Source organism: Mirounga leonina, unplaced genomic scaffold (genome assembly GCF_011800145.1).
Source record: "Mirounga leonina isolate KUSES-001 unplaced genomic scaffold, KU_Mleo_1.0 Mir_168, whole genome shotgun sequence".
Classification (NCBI taxonomy): Eukaryota; Metazoa; Chordata; class Mammalia; order Carnivora; family Phocidae; genus Mirounga; species Mirounga leonina.
This window is the reverse complement of record NW_023270426.1, coordinates 68,120,024-68,137,356: the sequence shown is the minus strand read 5'-3', so window position 1 is coordinate 68,137,356 and position 17,333 is coordinate 68,120,024. Positions and strand designations below refer to the sequence as shown.

Sequence of the window (17,333 nt, the reverse complement as noted above, 5' to 3'; positions counted from 1 at the left end):
TCTCATACACTACCCAAATCCCCAAATTAGAACCACCAATACTCAGCTTGCATCCTGTACTGAGCAGTTTCATTTTTATCTTTTGGGTATACAATTATCATGTTTTAACATGTAGTTATACTTCATTTACACTCTAAATAATTGAAGTTTATCCATTCAAAAGCCAAAGTGACTTTATTTATTTATTTATTGGTCTTCTTTTAAATTCTCAGCATTCGTGGAACTATATCCAATGCTAAAGATATCCCTGTCTTACTATACAGAATAAATGAGTTAATTCTACTCTTTTTGATGTATCAAGATTATTAGGGTTATTCCACTTTGATGTAAAACAGTGCAGGAGCTGTTGACCCCATGTTGAAGTTCTCTGACTACTGTGCTTTTTTAAAATTCCTTTGGCTTGTTTTCATAATTATTCTTGGGTCTTCTCTATTGGCCTATCAGCTACCAAGCTCTGTCATTATATGATGTTGACCAAGTGCAGCACTAAACAGAAGACTCCCACAACAAGGTACCCTGCCACTGTTCATCTCCAGTAAAATGTTCACTGCTAACACTCAAAAGTTAAAAAAAAAAAAAAAATCAAATGCATGTTCATCTAGGTTTAGGATACTGCAGTGTTGTTTACTCTGATAGATCCTTTTTTCTCATCCAGTTCCCTACAATTCAGTATATACCATCAGTTCCTGTGACAGTTATGTACCAAATTGTACTTGTCTCCTATTTGATGGTATACTGGTAGACAGCCATAGGTGAAGTAATTCCTAAATAAGTATTATATAGCTTAGCTAGGAAGTGTCCTGTAGGAAAGTGCAAAGCACACAGCTCCCTTGTTCACCTCTCACCTTGGTCTTTTCATGGGTTTCCTAGTGTTCTTTTTCAGGCACTAAAGCTTGGGATATGAGGCTTGATAATTCTTCCAACCTACACTTCTAAGAATTCAGCATGGAATTATATCCCAACCAACTTTTATTTTTTTATTTTTTTTTATTTTTTAGATTTTATTTATTTATTAGAGAGAGAGAGAGAGAGGGAGAGAGCACAAGCAGGGGGAGAGGTAAGCAGAGGGAGAGGGAAGAGCAGGCTCCCAGCTGAGCAGGGAACCCAATGTGGGGCTCGATCCCAGGACGTTGGGATCATGACCTGACCCGAAGTCAGAAGCTTAACCGACTGAGCTACCCAGAGGAGCCCCTCCCAACCAACTTTAAAGTCCTATTTAAAAATCAGCATTTCCCTACCTCACCTCTTACTCTATGATCAACCATCTCCCTCCCCAGCAGATTTCTCTTACAATTTCCCAGCTCTTACCCTATCTCTAAACTTGTCAGACCTACCCTCTCACCAATAACAGCTATTTTCAGAAGTCAAATGCTATATACACAGAGTATGGTGTGAAGAGGTGTCAAAAAAAATACAGTAAAAACTCCAAAATATATTACAAATGCAACTCTAGACATATGAAATTACTAATAATGTTAATAGTTACCTAGTGTGCACATATGTCAGGCACTGAGCCAAGCAGCTTACAAGCATTACCTGATATAATCCTCACAACAATCCTGTAAGTACCTTCATTTTATATATAGAAAGACAGGGCTTAGAAAAAATTAAACTTAAGATAGTACATGGTAGAGCTAGGATTCAATACAGGCACTAGACTCCTAAGTCTGGGATCTTAAACATTAAGCAAGACTGTCTTCCTAATGAATCAAAGTAATTTTAACCGAGGTCACAAAATCAGCTACCAAAACAGTCTTCTGATCCCCAATACAATGATCTTACATTACACCAAAATGAATATATTATTTTAGTGAACTGCATTTTCTGGTTCATCCTTTCATAATAAAAAGTAATAACCTGGTAGCTACCTGCATTAACAAGTACATTTATGTTCTGGTTAAGCCATCTCTTAGTTTTGATCACAGCAGAATTTGCTTTTTGTTTATCCAAAAGGAAATCTTATTCTGCTTTAACAGTATCATGATTTTGTTTAGAGAGCAACTGGGGACAGCCCTAAGAGATACATAATGATTGTAATAATTGGTGTAAACCAATCATGAAAATATAATTTTCCTTTTGCCAGTCATTGTCTAGGGCTGAGCAGATAAAGCAGTTCAGACAAATAAGAGAATGGGATGACTCTAGCAGTGTGGTTTCTGGGAAAGAGTTTTCTCGCTGATTAAAAAAAAAAAAAAAAAAAAAAAAAAAACATAGGAAGAGAAGGCCTCTTTTCAGGCCCCCTCTCTTTCCTCTTTGAGACACTACTGTGTGGGAACAGAATTGTTAAAGCTGAGGTAGCCATCTTATGGAGGGACAAGGATGGAAAAAAAAACAGAATTCTTGATAATCTTACAAAATCACTGAATCAACTCTGAGTCTGCCCATATTCTTAAGTAAATAACAACAACAAAATATGCCCTTACGTTAAAGTCACTTTTAATAGGATATTGTATTACATATAGGTAAAAACTTCTTAACTGATCAGGGCACTTAGCATCTTAGCTTCTCTGAGTTAGGTTGCCAATCTTCCATCACTCAAATGTGTATTTGCTTCTAACTTTCTTCTTTTTAAGAATTTTTTAGGCAGGTTCTATTAACAATCCCTCCATTCTGAACAATCACCTTTTTTTTTTCTTTGCAGTTTTCAATAAAAAATACATTGCCACAAAAAAGTCAACTAAAACTTTTCAGTTTCATTCAACACTTGTTTTTTTCAGTAACCCAGTAGTATCTCCATCTAGATCATAACCTTTTCATTTTTTTCTCTCCTCAGATATTCAGCTGTCCAAATTCATGAACACAACTGTTTTTATTTTTTTTATTTTTTTTAAGATTTTATTTATTTATTTGACAGAGAGAGACAGAGTGAGAGAGGAACACAAGCAGGGGGAGTGGAGGGGGGAGAGGCAGGCTTCCCGCCGAGCGGGGAGCCCGATGCGGGGCTCGATCCCAGAACGCTGGGATCATGACCTGAGCCGAAGGCAGGCGCTTAACGACTGAGCCACCGAGGCGCCCCAACACAACTGTTTTTAAACTGGACTCCTAGGTTTTTCAGTGGAAGTATAGCTGGTTTCTACCATTAAAAAAGATGGGACTCTAACATTAAAATAATGCACAAGGCCTGCTATCACGGGACCTGTCAGGCGGCCCTACTCTAAGAAAAATTACTTTGCCTACAAGCTCTTTTGAGTGGGTTGCAGCAGTTAATGGTGTATTCTACTGTGCAAAATCCCCTACTTTCAACCACAACTAATATGACCCTCTGATGGGCACTTTTTCTAAGGGTTGTCAATCTCTAGACTGGATTGTGACTGATGATGTGGCCTAGTCGATAAAGATAACCCAATCAGAATATCTACCATAGGAAATCAATGTAGAAGAAAACACATGCACATAGGTGCAAACAAGAACATGAGACAATTTGAAGCTGTGATGGAGATTAATAAATTCATGGAGAGACTGCAAGGCATACATAGTAAGGGGAATAATGGGTCACAGTAGCCCTAAATTACTTAATTTTTATTAAGTAAAAACTAGAAGCCAGAAGCTATTAAGTAGAAAAAGATAGACACAGTGAATGAATAAGCCAGTCAAAAGCAAGATGAAAAAAGAGAAGGCAATTAAAGTTAAATTTTGTTAATTTTATATAGCTGCATTACTTTTTCAAGAGTTAGGATAGTTTCCCAATGGGTATCAATGTACATTCATTATAATGTGTACAATTTGTAAGAAATAGTACAGACTAAAGTAACTGCAAAAGCATTATTTAATTGCTTATTATTTTCAGTATCATTAAGAATTTGTTTTCTTATTCTGTAAAATGCAAATTCATCCAAATGAAAAAGTGAAAATATGATCAATTAATCACTTTAAGAACTCACTGAACAATATAGAAGGAATGCCAAATTTGAATCAAATTCAAACTGGATTCTTCAGCAGTTTGGACACTTTCCAGCTATATGGCCTTTGGTGTGCTGTATCACTTCATAAGGCAGACGTTACTAGTGCTCACCTAATCTGGAACATACACATACTCTCTCTCTCTTACTTCCCAGCTCTTCATACAATTAGGCTCCTTTCTAGGCTGAAGCAGTCAAAAGCCCCTGTACATTCTTTAGTCTCCCTTACCAAGCTCTGACAACTGTAGATGGCTTAGGCTGAAATGGCAAAATCCTAAAATCAAAGTCAGCCAAACTGCTGAGTTGCCACACCGCGGGCAACCATCCTGGAGGACAACCCATGCCTGCAGCTGAATTTTCATAAAGAAGAAATAAACTTTTACTGCATTAAGCCTCTGAGACTGAGATTGTTTATTACCTCAGCATAACCTATATTGCCCTGATTAAAATATTCAGAACCTCATATCTATTCCAGTAACTATAAAATCATCTACCTCAGAGGTGAGAATAAGGTAACATAATGTTTTTAAAAAAAACTTTATAAAAGTTCTGTATAAATCTATATAAATTGAAGGTGTGTGTCTAATATGCCTAATGAAAAGAAAAAGTGTATAAATGATAACATAAAGTTATAAATATTCAAAATGTAGTATGTTGCTAACATGAATTGACATTTACAGACTTGGGTTATAAAAGAAAGCTAAAACTAAAACTATCACATTAACTGGAGGAATAGAAGCCTATGTGGATAGTACACATACACACATCTGTATGTAAATTAACTAGTACAGAAAGTTTATTTTTTATCTTTTCAATCTTTTGTCACATTACTGAGAAAATCAGTGATTAAATAAAATTACAATATAAACTGGAGACAAGCCACAGTAGATTTTACTATTTTTACTTTAGAAAAATGTAACACAGTTTGGCTACACAGAAGGAATAACATTATGTGCCAACCAAAATTGCCTAAGAAGACTGTATCTTCATGTTATTCTGAGAATTGCCAAGTCTCTGCCTATTTCTTATTATAGGGAAAAAAATAGTATTAAAGAAAATAACAGTAAAGATCTCTGAAAAATAACTAGGAAAAACCTAAATGATTTCTTAAGAAAATAACTTTAAGATTCCAAATTTATGATTGAAGTATTTTTCATGCTGTTTTATATCATACTGAGCAATGCAACTTATCAATATGTACCTTCCAACCCAATTTTAACTTTTTATTTTATTTCTCATATTTGAGAAAAGACAGCAAAATTTGAAAAATATAGATTTCAGAGTTTCTTTACCAAAAATAAAATTAAAGGCAAATGTTGTAACATAAAAGGTATATACCAACATGGGCAATGGCGATCATGACAAAACAACTCAAACTTTCAAGAGTAGGAGACGCAGAGGTCACTTTCAAGGTATTCAGCTGTTTAACAACTGCAAGACATAAGAATCAACTACTCAGGATAGACACTGCCTCTAACAAATGGCCCAAGTATACTGGTGAAGTGTATTGGTATATACCATCTGAATATTAGTACTAAAGTTTCATAATTCACATTTGTTGATTATTTTATTGTCAGGAAAACTCTGTAATAACTAACCAGATGCATCTCAATCCAGTTTCTCCTATTTGTCCCAAATCCAATCTTTTTAGTTACCAGCAAATGCATCTCCCAGTGACACTTTTTACAATTCATCCTGATGACTGCAGTTATCCTAGATAATGCGTATTATCTTGGGTAAAAATATGCAAATAATTTATGTATTTTAAACAGTCCCAGCTGACTTTTCTGCACAGCCACAGATCATGAGTCCACAGCTCTTCAAATATAGAAAGTATGTGAAGTTAAAATGAGTGGATTATTACAGAGTTGATGTTAATACCCATTGCACATCACCTCACATTTCTAATCTTCATTTCCATGCTTTGCTTTAGTTTTTCCATACATTCTTCCTATTTCCTTCTGCTATTTATTTAGGAAAATTTGAATATCTATTTTAGAAAAAAGTCTAAGGAATAAATAGTGTACAGAGGGCAGACAAGTGAACCAACTATTACCACAGAGGATTTTCGATACAGCTGATGTTTTATTTTCATCTTCAAAGACAACTAGGAGTTTGGTAAAAGCATGCAAGCACTCTGCTTGAAAAACGCACTGCCATAAAAATATGGCACACTTGAGACTGGAACAAAATAAACATGGAAAATGATGAAAAAAAAGTTAGATCGAGGAGGACCTTAAATGTTAAAGCTAAAGAATATGAACCTTATCCCATCAAATGCCAAAGAATAACACTGTCCAATAGAACTTCTGCAATGATGGAAATATTCTATACTGTGCAGTCCAATATGGCAGCCAGCCAGTAGACTCATGTGATTACCAAGCTCTTAAAATGTGGCTAGTGCACCTAACAAGCTGAATTTAATTTTAATTTACTGGAGTTTTTAAGAAGTCACATGTAGCTAGTTGGCTACCATATTGTACAGCCATAAACCACGTGTGTAAGCATAGAGAATGATCAGATTTACATTTCAGAAGGAAGACTAGCTGTTTAGTCAGGAAGGTAAGTTGAAAGAGAGAAACACTTAGAAGTGAAGAAACAACTTAGAATGCTAACACAGTAGCCAAATGATGTGAGCCTAAAGGAATGTTATATCAATGGAGCCGGCCAAGTGGTAATGTAGTCAAGAGCTATTTAGAAAATGAAACTGTATGAGTGGATGCAGAGGGTAAACAAAAGGGAGACTTGGGGTGGCTCAGGTTTCCAGTTCAAGACACTGTGTATATGGTGATACCATTTACCTTTACAGAAGAGTGCAGGGAAAGTTTGGGGACAAAAATGATGGTTTCAAGTTTGAACTTTATGAGTTTGAATCATATACCCAGTAAAAGTTGGCTGGCCATACATGATGAAAACTCAGAAGGCAATCAATAGTTTAGAGGTGGTAATTAAAGAAGTGAATTTTGGATGAATCACTCAGAACACATGGGCAGTCAAACTGCAGAGTTAAGGAAAGGACCCAGAGAATACCCAAATATAGAAGAGGTGAAAGTCATTCTCCTCCACAAACATTTAATAAATGTTTTGTCTTCTAAAAGCGGGGCAGGGGTTTTAGGAACCAAAGATGAATAAGATGCAGACTCTTTTCTCCAGTAAGTCAGAGGTATAAAAGAACTCTAATAGTAGGAAGAAGAGTCCATGGAGAAAGAAGTTCATGGATAACATGGAGAATAAATACTGAAAGTTAAGAAAATCAGAAGCTGAAAGAAGAGACAAAATATTGATTGATATAGGAAAGATAAGAAAGTGTCCATGAAACTGATGTGATAAGATTATTAATTATCTCCTGCACGGGCACTTTTAGAATGGTAGAAGTAGAGGGGAGCCTGGGTGGCTCAGTCAGTTAAGCATCTACCTTCGGCTCAGGTCATGATCCCGGGGTCCTGGGATTAAGCCCAGCATTGTTTCTCTTTCTCCCTCTGCCCATACCCCCACCACTCATGCTCTCTCTATCTCTCTCTCACTCTCTTTCTCTCTCAAATAAAAATAAATAAATAAATAAAAAATTTTTAAAAAAGACTTAGAATGGTAGAAGTAGAAACCAGACTGCAACAACCCAGAGGAGCAAATGAAAGGTGTGGAAATAAGAGCATTTCAGTGGAGAATACCTCTTCCCTCTCACCCATGCTATTCCCACTACATGGGCTTTATTTAGATTCTTTCTTTCCATGTCTTCTCAAGGACCTTCCTTACCTTTCATTTCAATATTTCTTTTTCTATTGGCTCTTTTCCTACTATTAATACCTGAATATACTTCAATATTATATTCTTAAATGAACATCACCCCCCCCCCATTCAATACTTCTCCCTGACGGCATAGCCAAAATTGTTAAGTGACCAAAACATATCCAAAGAGAAAAGGCTGACTGAAAATTAGATTCAGCTACAGGGAAAGTTCTTAGAGATCATTCATGTTGATTAGGAATAAAGATTCCAGCCTTCTATACAAATTAAAGTTTTTGCTGTATTAACTGACTGTTCAAATAGCCTTGTCTGTGGGAACGAGACTCCCAAGCAGCCTACCTCAACTAGCTTAATCTCTCGCCACCATATTCCTCGAAGTTCAATTTCTTATCACAAAAAGCAGTGATACTCTTCCACTAGATGTTAAGCTCCTTGAGGAAAAATAAGACATCTTATTTATCCTTTAAGTTCCCATACCCAGACTCTTAAGTCACTCAAACTTATCCAATACCCAGAACAGTTTATTAAGATACATAATAGTCACTCAAACTTATCATGAAATGGTTTGACTGAATTTAACCAACTGAGCCACGCAGGCGCCCTTTTTTTTTTTTTTAAGATTTTATTTATTTATTTGAGAGAGAGAATGAGATAGAGAATGAGAGCACAAGGCGGGGAGCGGGAGAGGGAGAAGCAGACTCCCCGCTGAGCAGGGGTTTGACTGAATTTAAAGGTAGCCAACACAATAACTTCTCCAACCACTTCTTTGCATAGTCCACATTTGGCACCATTTTACAAACATTCCCCAACCACTGTGCCATAAATGCAAATGATTTACTGATGTGACAAAACAAAAATCCCCTCTGCCCTTGGGTTGCTAACAGGGCCCAAGGTGGACAGAGATCAGGGTAAATAGTCTCAGGCATTCACTCCACATGGATATCAATTTCTAAGTGTGGCATGACATGAAAAAAGTTAGGAAGGGTTACCCTGGGCCCAATACCCCCAACAAATTAACCATTTATCTCCCGAAACTCCACACCTGATGAATACTGCTTAAGTAGAGAAAATCCTATTATCACATGTAGAAAAACAGAGTGGAGAGATAGCTTTTTTTTTTTTTTTAAGATTTTATTTATTTGTGAGAGAGACAATGAGAGACAGAGAGCATGAGAGGGAGGAGGGTCAGAGGGAGAAGCAGTCTCACCGCTGAGCAGGGAGCCCGATGCGGGACTCGATCCCGGGACTCCAGGATCATGACCCGAGCCGAAGGCAGTCGCTTAACCAACTGAGCCACCCAGGCACCGGGAGAGATAGCTTTTAAAAACATTCCCTGAAGCCAAGATTATTACAGAAAAGACCAGTGGAAGAGATCAGAAAATAGTAATGAAAGAAGAAAAATAATAGTCATTATCACCACTAAAATTAATTGAGTAGTTACTATGTGCCAGGAACTGTGTTAAGTACTTTGTATAGATTCTTGAAACAATCCTTTCTGGTAAATCCTATCATTTTCTCTATTTTACAAAACCTGGGCTGAATCTTAGATCTGCCATTTAACTCACCCAAGGATATACAGCAAGTATACTCTCATGTAAAGCTACGATTAGAACTCAGGGGATCTGACTTCTCATCAGGCTACACTGAAATGGGATCAGGACAGCATAATGAAACAGAGGTCAAGGAAGCAAAAATAACTCAAGAATTAAGTGATAAGTAACAAATGCAGCCAAACTGTTCAGAATAATGACTCCTCTGGTAGAACAAAGAACACTTGATAGTTTGAGGGTCATTAGTGACTACGGACAGATGGTCAAATTGCAGTATGCTTTTTTAGCCAGTCATAGGAACTTGTACTTTAAACTGCTGGATTAAAAAAATATCTAGCAAGATGGGTATGAATAATTTATATTCCTCCTTGAAACCCAGAGCAAAGATGGATCAGGGAGGTAAACATCTCTTGTTTTTGGTAACTGTATTCTTTTCCTATTTGCACTCATATTCCTTTATTGGTAGTATCTCTATCACAATTAACACAGTCTGGTGAGGTAATAATTAAGATTGCAACCATCTCTGCCAAGAAGTAGGCCAAATTTATTTCTCCTTCCATGGAATTCAATTCCTGAACTGAGGGACAAAGGGACTGAAAACCACTGTATATCTATATAGTTGAAATAAACTTCTGTTTTGGTTTCTTACCTCCTAAACTGCTTTAGTTCCTACCTATTATGAAAACCTAATTCTTCAGTTACTCTTTGACTTTTTGAGATTAAAAAAATACCCTTTAGTTTAAGTTAGCAGGACTGTTTTCATGTATTTAACCGAAATAGCAAGTGATACAAGCAGTAACCTAATCCTTTAATATTAGAAGGAAGCAGGAAAGGAAAAGTATACATGAGATGGACAGGGATGTTATTTCTTTTTGAAAAACCTAATAACTATTTTCCCTACCTAAACATTTATTTTCCCTGTATGGTAAACCTACTTCATTTACCAGATATCTGGGTACAAACACTGCACTTAGTCCTGGGTATAAAATAAGTAAATAGCCTCTGTTCTCATAGAGTTTCTATGAGTCTCCCAGCAACTTTGTTTCACAATGATCCTTCACAATGTATCAATGATGTGCCATTGATACATAATCACCTTGACATTTTGACATTTGACCACAAAGCCAAATTAGAATTTATAATATTTTAAGAGTATGACTAAACGTTTGGGGAAGGTAAGTTTCATCTGTGCAAAGAATATCAATTCTTTAAGAACGTATACTTGTTAAATATATTTCCAAGCTCTGAGTCTCTATATAAAACATTCAATATATCCTACCTAGCTGAACAAATGGCAAACCAGGACAATTTATACTTGATGAGAAAAATCCACTTTCCAGTGATGTATCAACACACAGACTCTAAGTTCCAAGAAGGCAGGGACTTTTCTCATCTTGAGCACTGCTGATTCTCACCACGGGGCCTACCACTAGCAAATTGTAATTGCTCAAGCATATTTACTGAATAAATGGCAGTGAGTAAATACATAAATGTTACATAGTCAAAGTATTCCCTATTTTTGCCTTAAGTGAGTGATTTTCTATTGATGTCTTATGATTTTATAAATAGTGCTGAAACCGTATGTCCTCTGGGAGTATAAAAAAATAAATTCTGTAACTGAGATTCTTGTTAAGTAACCAGATGGGAGAGATATCATTACCAATCCCACATTCATAATTCAATAATGAATTGGTCCAGGAGGAACTGAGGTAGAAATATGTATGATCCAAAAAAAAAAAAAAAAAAAAAAAAAGAACTATGTATGATCAGATTAATAGAAGTTGCTGTAAAATACCACTACTCCCTGACTGTGTCTAGGAAATAAAGAAAACCTTTGGAGGAGGAAAGGGAAGTAGGGGGTTGAGGTAGAATGCTAAATTATTTCAGGTTGGCACAGATACACTATCAATAAATGTTAAGGTTAACTCACTTTTTAAAAATAAAATTTGAGATTTTTAATATTCACAAAAACCATTGTTTTAAACAGAAAGGTACTGTACATATAATATTCACCTGATTTTTGTCCTAAAATAAGCTAGTCATCCTTATATGCAGTATCACTTTAAATTTGTGACTTTAATAACATGAAGCAGTATGGTAACTAGGCATGTTGAAAAAGTTCAGACAGGGCTGGGTTTCAATGCAGTTCTGCATGGCCTATTTATGTGCCCTTGGACAAATTATGTAACCTCAATTTCTTTACCTGTACAAGAATAGTGTTATTTATTTTCAAGGTTTTTGGAAGGTATTAAAATGGAAAATGCCCATGAAGTATGTGGCATTGCATCTGGTACATAAATAACAAATGTTAGATATCTGATGATAAGTAAAATTTCAAAAATAATGTTTCAGTTACAAAGTAAGTTTCTTTTAAAGAAAACCAATTTAGTGTCTTAACTTATAGGAACCATTAAATTAATATTGTGTATTTGCTAGAAACTAAGTTTTAATAGGACCTGGCTTTTATTATTTTTCCAGAGCATCCTGTACATTCTTTATGATTGTTTGATTAGTGTCTCTCTGCTCCTCTAGTTTGTAAGTGCCATGGAGGCAGAAACATCTATTTTGCTCACATTAGATCCCCAGTACCCAGTTCTGAGCAACTAAATAAATACTGACTGCCTGAATGAAGGCTATTATACTAAATTCCATGCTCATCTCCACTACACAAAATAGCTTTCTTTCCCCATTTTACATCAGGAGATATTAAACTAGAAAGGTTAAGTGACTTGCTAAAGATCAGAGAGGAAAAGTGTCAGGACTGGAATCTAAGCCTTGGTCTCCTAATACACCATATTGAATACAAAATGAAAAAGCATCAGTGCCATGGCATGAAAAAAGAAATAATTCCTTGTTTTAAAGGCAAGGGCTATTCTTCACAAAGTTATACCAAAATTGCTTGCTAAAAAAATAATGACCCTGCAATTTTTTTTCTTGCTTTATTCATTTTATTGTGAGAAGAATGCCCCACAGAGAGAAAGGAAATCTAAGTATTATTGAGATCCTCATTCCTCCTTGTTCTATCAATAAGAAGCAATTACCATTAAATTCCCAAATCTTTACCACCTACTTATAACAATATATATATAAAAAAAAGAATGCTCATTTATTAGACAACTACTTATTCAGTGCCTATCATATGTTGTACATAATGTTCAGCACTTAGGATATAGTACAGAATAAGACAGACAAGGAGCCTCTTCTCATAGAGACTATATATTTTAATCTTAGGAAGCCTACTCTTTTCCTTGTATATATTTTTCAATTTCTATGGATACAATCTAAGTGTTTTTTGGAATATTTTCAGCCTCAAAGTGAATTATTATTATTTCCAGTCACATATTCATTATAACTAAATTAGATTAAAACAAAACAACTTATAAGTTTCATGGAGTTCAAGTATTTTACAAATAAAATATTCTCAGTGTTACCACCTAAGAGTTAAGGAAATTATTTTTGGCCATTCTTTCCCCCCGGCACAAATAAACTATAATGTTGGTGTGCTGTTATACGTACTTTCAACGTGGGGAGCCAAAATGGGCATTCACCAAAATAAATAGTTTTTATCCCATAATCTTTAAGCAAATATATGCGTTCTGAACACTGCCCAAACACTGTTAGCATCAATCAAGCCTGGGGCATCAGGTAGCCAACTAAATTTAGAACTTGAACTGAATGTTCATATATCAGATGATGGTTAAAAAATGAATAAATGAATATATTAGATGCTGGTTAACTGATTAGGTGCAGTTTTTCCTAGCTATAGTTCAGAATTTGGCTAACATAAAATATGTTAGTGAACCATCCAATGGAATCATACTGAAGACTGTACCCTTCCAAGATTTACAGAACTGAAGATAGAAAATCAATGGCAATAAACATTTATATATAAGATTATAAATTACGTAGAAGAAAAATGAAAAGATAAGGATCATCCCAAAAAAGTTATCATCAGACCCATAATTTACAAGCATAAGAAACATAATACTCAGGGTACTCTGGATCTTTATAGGAACTATACAGATAGTATTAAATAACAGTGAGAAAAATAATTTCTGCTTCAATTTTCTTCTAATCTTTATATCAAGAAGAAAGTCTCATATGGTGGCTATATCTTTAACACCTCATGAACATGTTCTCACTTCTCCTTTAACAGAATGTAGATCTGGATTTGCCGGCTTTGTGAACCAATAGTATCTAGATCAGATAATGCTGTTTACACTAGTGGTTCTCAAATGTTTTGGTCTTGGGATTCCTTTACATTCTTAAAAATTATTCAGTACTCCAAAGAACTTATGTTTTCTGTGGATTATACATATCAATATTTAATATATGAAACCTAAGACACATTATAATATTTATCATTTAAAATAATAAGTCCATTACATGTTAACATAACTTTTTTTATGAAAAACTATACTGTATGGCGACTAACATAACATAATAAAATTTAAAAAAAGAAAAATACATTTGTCAAAAAGAAAACAAAAAAAGGTGAAAAATGGCACTGATAGAGACTTTTTCAAATCCCTTTAATGTCTAGCTTAAACAAATAGAACTAGATAGAAAAAGGAAAACAGCCAGGTGTTCATATTTTCTCCTGCATTCAATCATTTGCAATATATATAAAGATAATCCAGGTTCCCATACATATGAACCTGGAAGAGGGAGGAGCATTTTAATAGTTTTCTCAAATACTAGTGTTAATTTTTTTTTAATACTACACCAAAACTCCACAAGAGGTAAAAACTACTTAGACAATGCTTCCTCAGCTCTTTTCTTGGCTGAATCCTTCAAATAGTGACGTCTTGGCTCTATATGTCAGCTCTTCAGAAAGACAGTCACCATCTAACCCACTTAATAATCTTATTATAGATTTTCAACCTTATAATCTTTTTTTTTTTTAAGATTTTATTTATTTATTTGAGACAGAGAGGATGAGAGATAGAGAGCACATGAGAGGGGGGAGGGTCAGAGGGAGAAGCAGACTCCCCGCTGAGCAGGGAGCCTGATGCGGGACTCGATCCAGGGACTCCAGGATCATGACCTGAGCCGAAGGCAGTCGCTTAACCAACTGAGCCACCCAGGCGCCCTCAACCTTATAATCTTATTATAGATTTCTTCCAAGTCAATCTTATTACATGGAATATTTAAATATCATAACTGATGCCATAAAACGATTTCACCTCAGTAATAAAAAAAATGTATCAAATGAAGGTGACAGATAACAATAATAAATGTCATTAATTTGATTATATAATTCCTTTTCTACTTTATATGGCATTAAGTAGAATAATAAGTGATTGATTAATCATCTACTTGTATTCATAACCTGGTACTTAAACAACATAATGACCTGGTCTACTTAATCCAAAGGTTGAGCATATGTCAGACCTAGACCTCTTGTTAAGGGGGAAAAAGAGGGAAAAATATTCAAACAAACAGTGGAATTTATAATCATAGATATTAGACCCCATGGGACACAAGATAAATCACTTTATTCCTCTGAGTCATTTTCCTCACAGTTAAGGTGAAAGGTGTCATTTAAGTCACCGTATATGTTCCAAATTTGAAATTTAAAGAATCCCATAATCTAGCATTCTATAGTAAGAATAGGCTCAAATGACTTATTTGGTAAATTTAAACTTTTGAATGACATAGAACTATTATTTATAGATGAATTCATTTTAGAAAGGCTTTTTTGGTAAGTGAAATATCAAATTTACCCATTTACGAATTCAAAATTTTGTAAATTTGAAGTCAGATATGTTTAGTTTCATTAGGTATTAAATATTTGCTCCAATATTAAAATTGAATATACTTGACATTTTTTCTTTTGCTGCATAGGTTTTCCATCTTATCATGCAATTGTTAACATTTTGCATTGAAATACTTTGTGCCATGCAAAATGAGTGCTAAATCTTTCCGATTAATGGGGTACATGGCATAGATTGAACCATACAAAACTGTTACTTTTCCAGGTCAAAAACAGTGGAATGTGGGAAACTTCATATATTATAATCTAATTATTTATGTGGCAGATTAAAGACCAATATGAGAAACTGCTCATAAGGAATAACTTTTCTTCTAAATTGTATAAATTTTTAAAAATTTTTAGTTTTATAAATTTTAAATTTTATAAAATATCCATAAGGTCTTTCTGCACTACTATTAATCCAAATAATACTAATTTCCTAATAAGTGAGAGTATTTTACAAAGAACTCTAGGTCTCACAGATGCTACTAATAGGAATCCTGTCCTTAGGAGGCTTGCATTCTGATAGGCAAAATGACAAAGTACACAACAATATATAGAGTAGAAAGAGAGAAGTATTAGAAGATAGTGTGGTCAATACAAGATTGCTTCGTCTTCAAGGAAAGTGTGCCCTTTGCGCAAGGTAAAGAGATTTGGAGGTGAGGTATTAATTTATAATTTATAAATGAAAGAGAGTAACTACTTGGTGGTTTAACTTCTTCCAATGGTACCACAGGCTTTTAGAGACAAACATCACAATCGCACTCAGGCAGGCATCTCTGATAATGGGGACAAGCAGGTGCAATGCCAGGTCACAGAAATCTGCCTTGCTAGATCACCAGGCAGCCCATCCCAGGCCTGCAGAGGAAGCTCATGGAGGCTTCGCCTCACCTGACTGTCCTGACGACGAAGTACACCAGCACCGCGCCGCTCACCACCATCAACACGGTCAGAGCCCGCTGGGTCATAGGCTTGTCGCCGGGGTTGGGGCTCACAGCAAGGCTCCCACCCACTGAGTCTTCTTCCCCCGCCTTCCCTCCGGAGTCTTCCGCTGAAAGCCCCGCCCGGGGGCTACTGCCATTGCCGCCCTCAGCGCCCCGCGGCCCTGCGGCTTCTGCCGGAGCGCCGCCCAAGAACTGGGCGACAGTGGGGCCGGGAGGCAGGGGCGGCCGGGTCCGCGGCCCGCGGTCCGGAGGCCCAGGGTCCGGTGCGGCCTCGGCCGCCTGCAGCAGCAAAGTCAAAGGCCCTCCCAAACCTGGCAGCAAGAGCAGCAGCAGGAGGGCGGAGGCCAAGAGGTGGCTGAGACAGCAACTGCAGTGCGGGACCTTCATCGTCCCCGGACCGCCCTCTCACCACGCGGGAGCCGCCGGGCCCGCCGCCCTGGCTCCAGGAGGAACCATGGGCGCAGTGGAGAACGAAGAAGTGACCAAATCCTGAACTGAGGCCCGGCCCTAGCAGGTGGCAGGAGCAGCAGCAGCGGCAGCGACAGCTGCCGGGACAACCGGAAGTTCGTACATCTCAGCAGCCGGTGATACTACGGACGCTTTAGGTTGCTAACAAGTGGGGGCAGGCGCGTTCAATGACGTCAGGCGCGCACGGTCTTCTGCGCACGCGCCCTGCCAGAAAGCACGGAGGAGCTCTGCGCTTCGGTCAGAAGTAGGAAGTAAGAAAGTAAGCAAAAGAAGGTTGTGTAAAGTAACAGCAACTATGCTTAGGGAACCATGAGAGATTGGAAGCTCATAATTGAGTTCCTTGGTGCAAAACTGCAGAAACACAGCTAATCATTGGTCAAGACGGGCTTGACTTTCCCTCAGCTCAGGTATAAATTATGGACCTCTTTCTGACTGCCTCTTAAGACTACCTCGCTTTCCTTAGAGCATTTACTTTAGACACTTGTGATTGTAAATTCATTCTCTGTCCTTCTGAGATAGAAATACTTTTTAAAAATTTCGTGCCAGTTTTACAGCCAAGGGCTGTCTTTTTAAAAGAACATCTTTTTGAAATGTAATCAAAGAAGACAGCCACCCTTCTCTCTCCCAGTCTCTGTGGAAGGGTAGGAGAGCCTGACTCAGGCTCGCACCTTTTGCCAAATTGTAAAACTACCTTCTGTCACGAAATTAGGGTAAAAAGGAAGCATTTCCTTTGGGGAAGGCCAATTAGTAAACACAGGTGGTTTATGATGCACCCTACCGCAGCTTTTAAAATCTCCAGCAGTTTCCAAGGACGTAAGCTGGAATAGGGTTGTGGCCTCTCTATTGCCATAATTTTGAATAAAACCTTCCTTATTATTTAATTTTGACATCAGTAACGTGGAATTTTGGGTTGAGCGGGTAATTAACAAGCAAACAACGCCTGACCAGAACCTGAAGTTAACATTTGTTCTTC

At 36.7% G+C, this 17,333-nt stretch overlaps 1 protein-coding gene and 1 long non-coding RNA gene across 3 annotated transcripts in view; one reads left to right on the top strand and one right to left on the bottom strand.

Annotated features, from left to right (window-relative positions):
* FAM174A (family with sequence similarity 174 member A) overlaps window positions 1-16,423 on the bottom strand; it is a 38,793-nt gene extending 22,370 nt beyond the window's left edge. Inside the window, exon 1 of one of the 2 annotated variants that reach the window (XM_035014957.1) lies at window positions 15,840-16,423. In XM_035014957.1, coding sequence (XP_034870848.1) covers window positions 15,840-16,279 — 440 coding nt within the window. In that variant the 5' untranslated portion in view covers window positions 16,280-16,423. The remainder of the gene's footprint in view (window positions 1-15,839) is intronic. The other variant, XM_035014956.1, reaches the window with a different exon arrangement.
* Window positions 16,424-16,453: 30 nt separating this feature from the next.
* Window positions 16,454-17,333, top strand: part of LOC118017049 — a 153,308-nt gene continuing 152,428 nt past the window's right edge. Inside the window, exon 1 of the long non-coding RNA XR_004681041.1 lies at window positions 16,454-16,767. This is a non-coding gene — a long non-coding RNA (uncharacterized LOC118017049). The remainder of the gene's footprint in view (window positions 16,768-17,333) is intronic.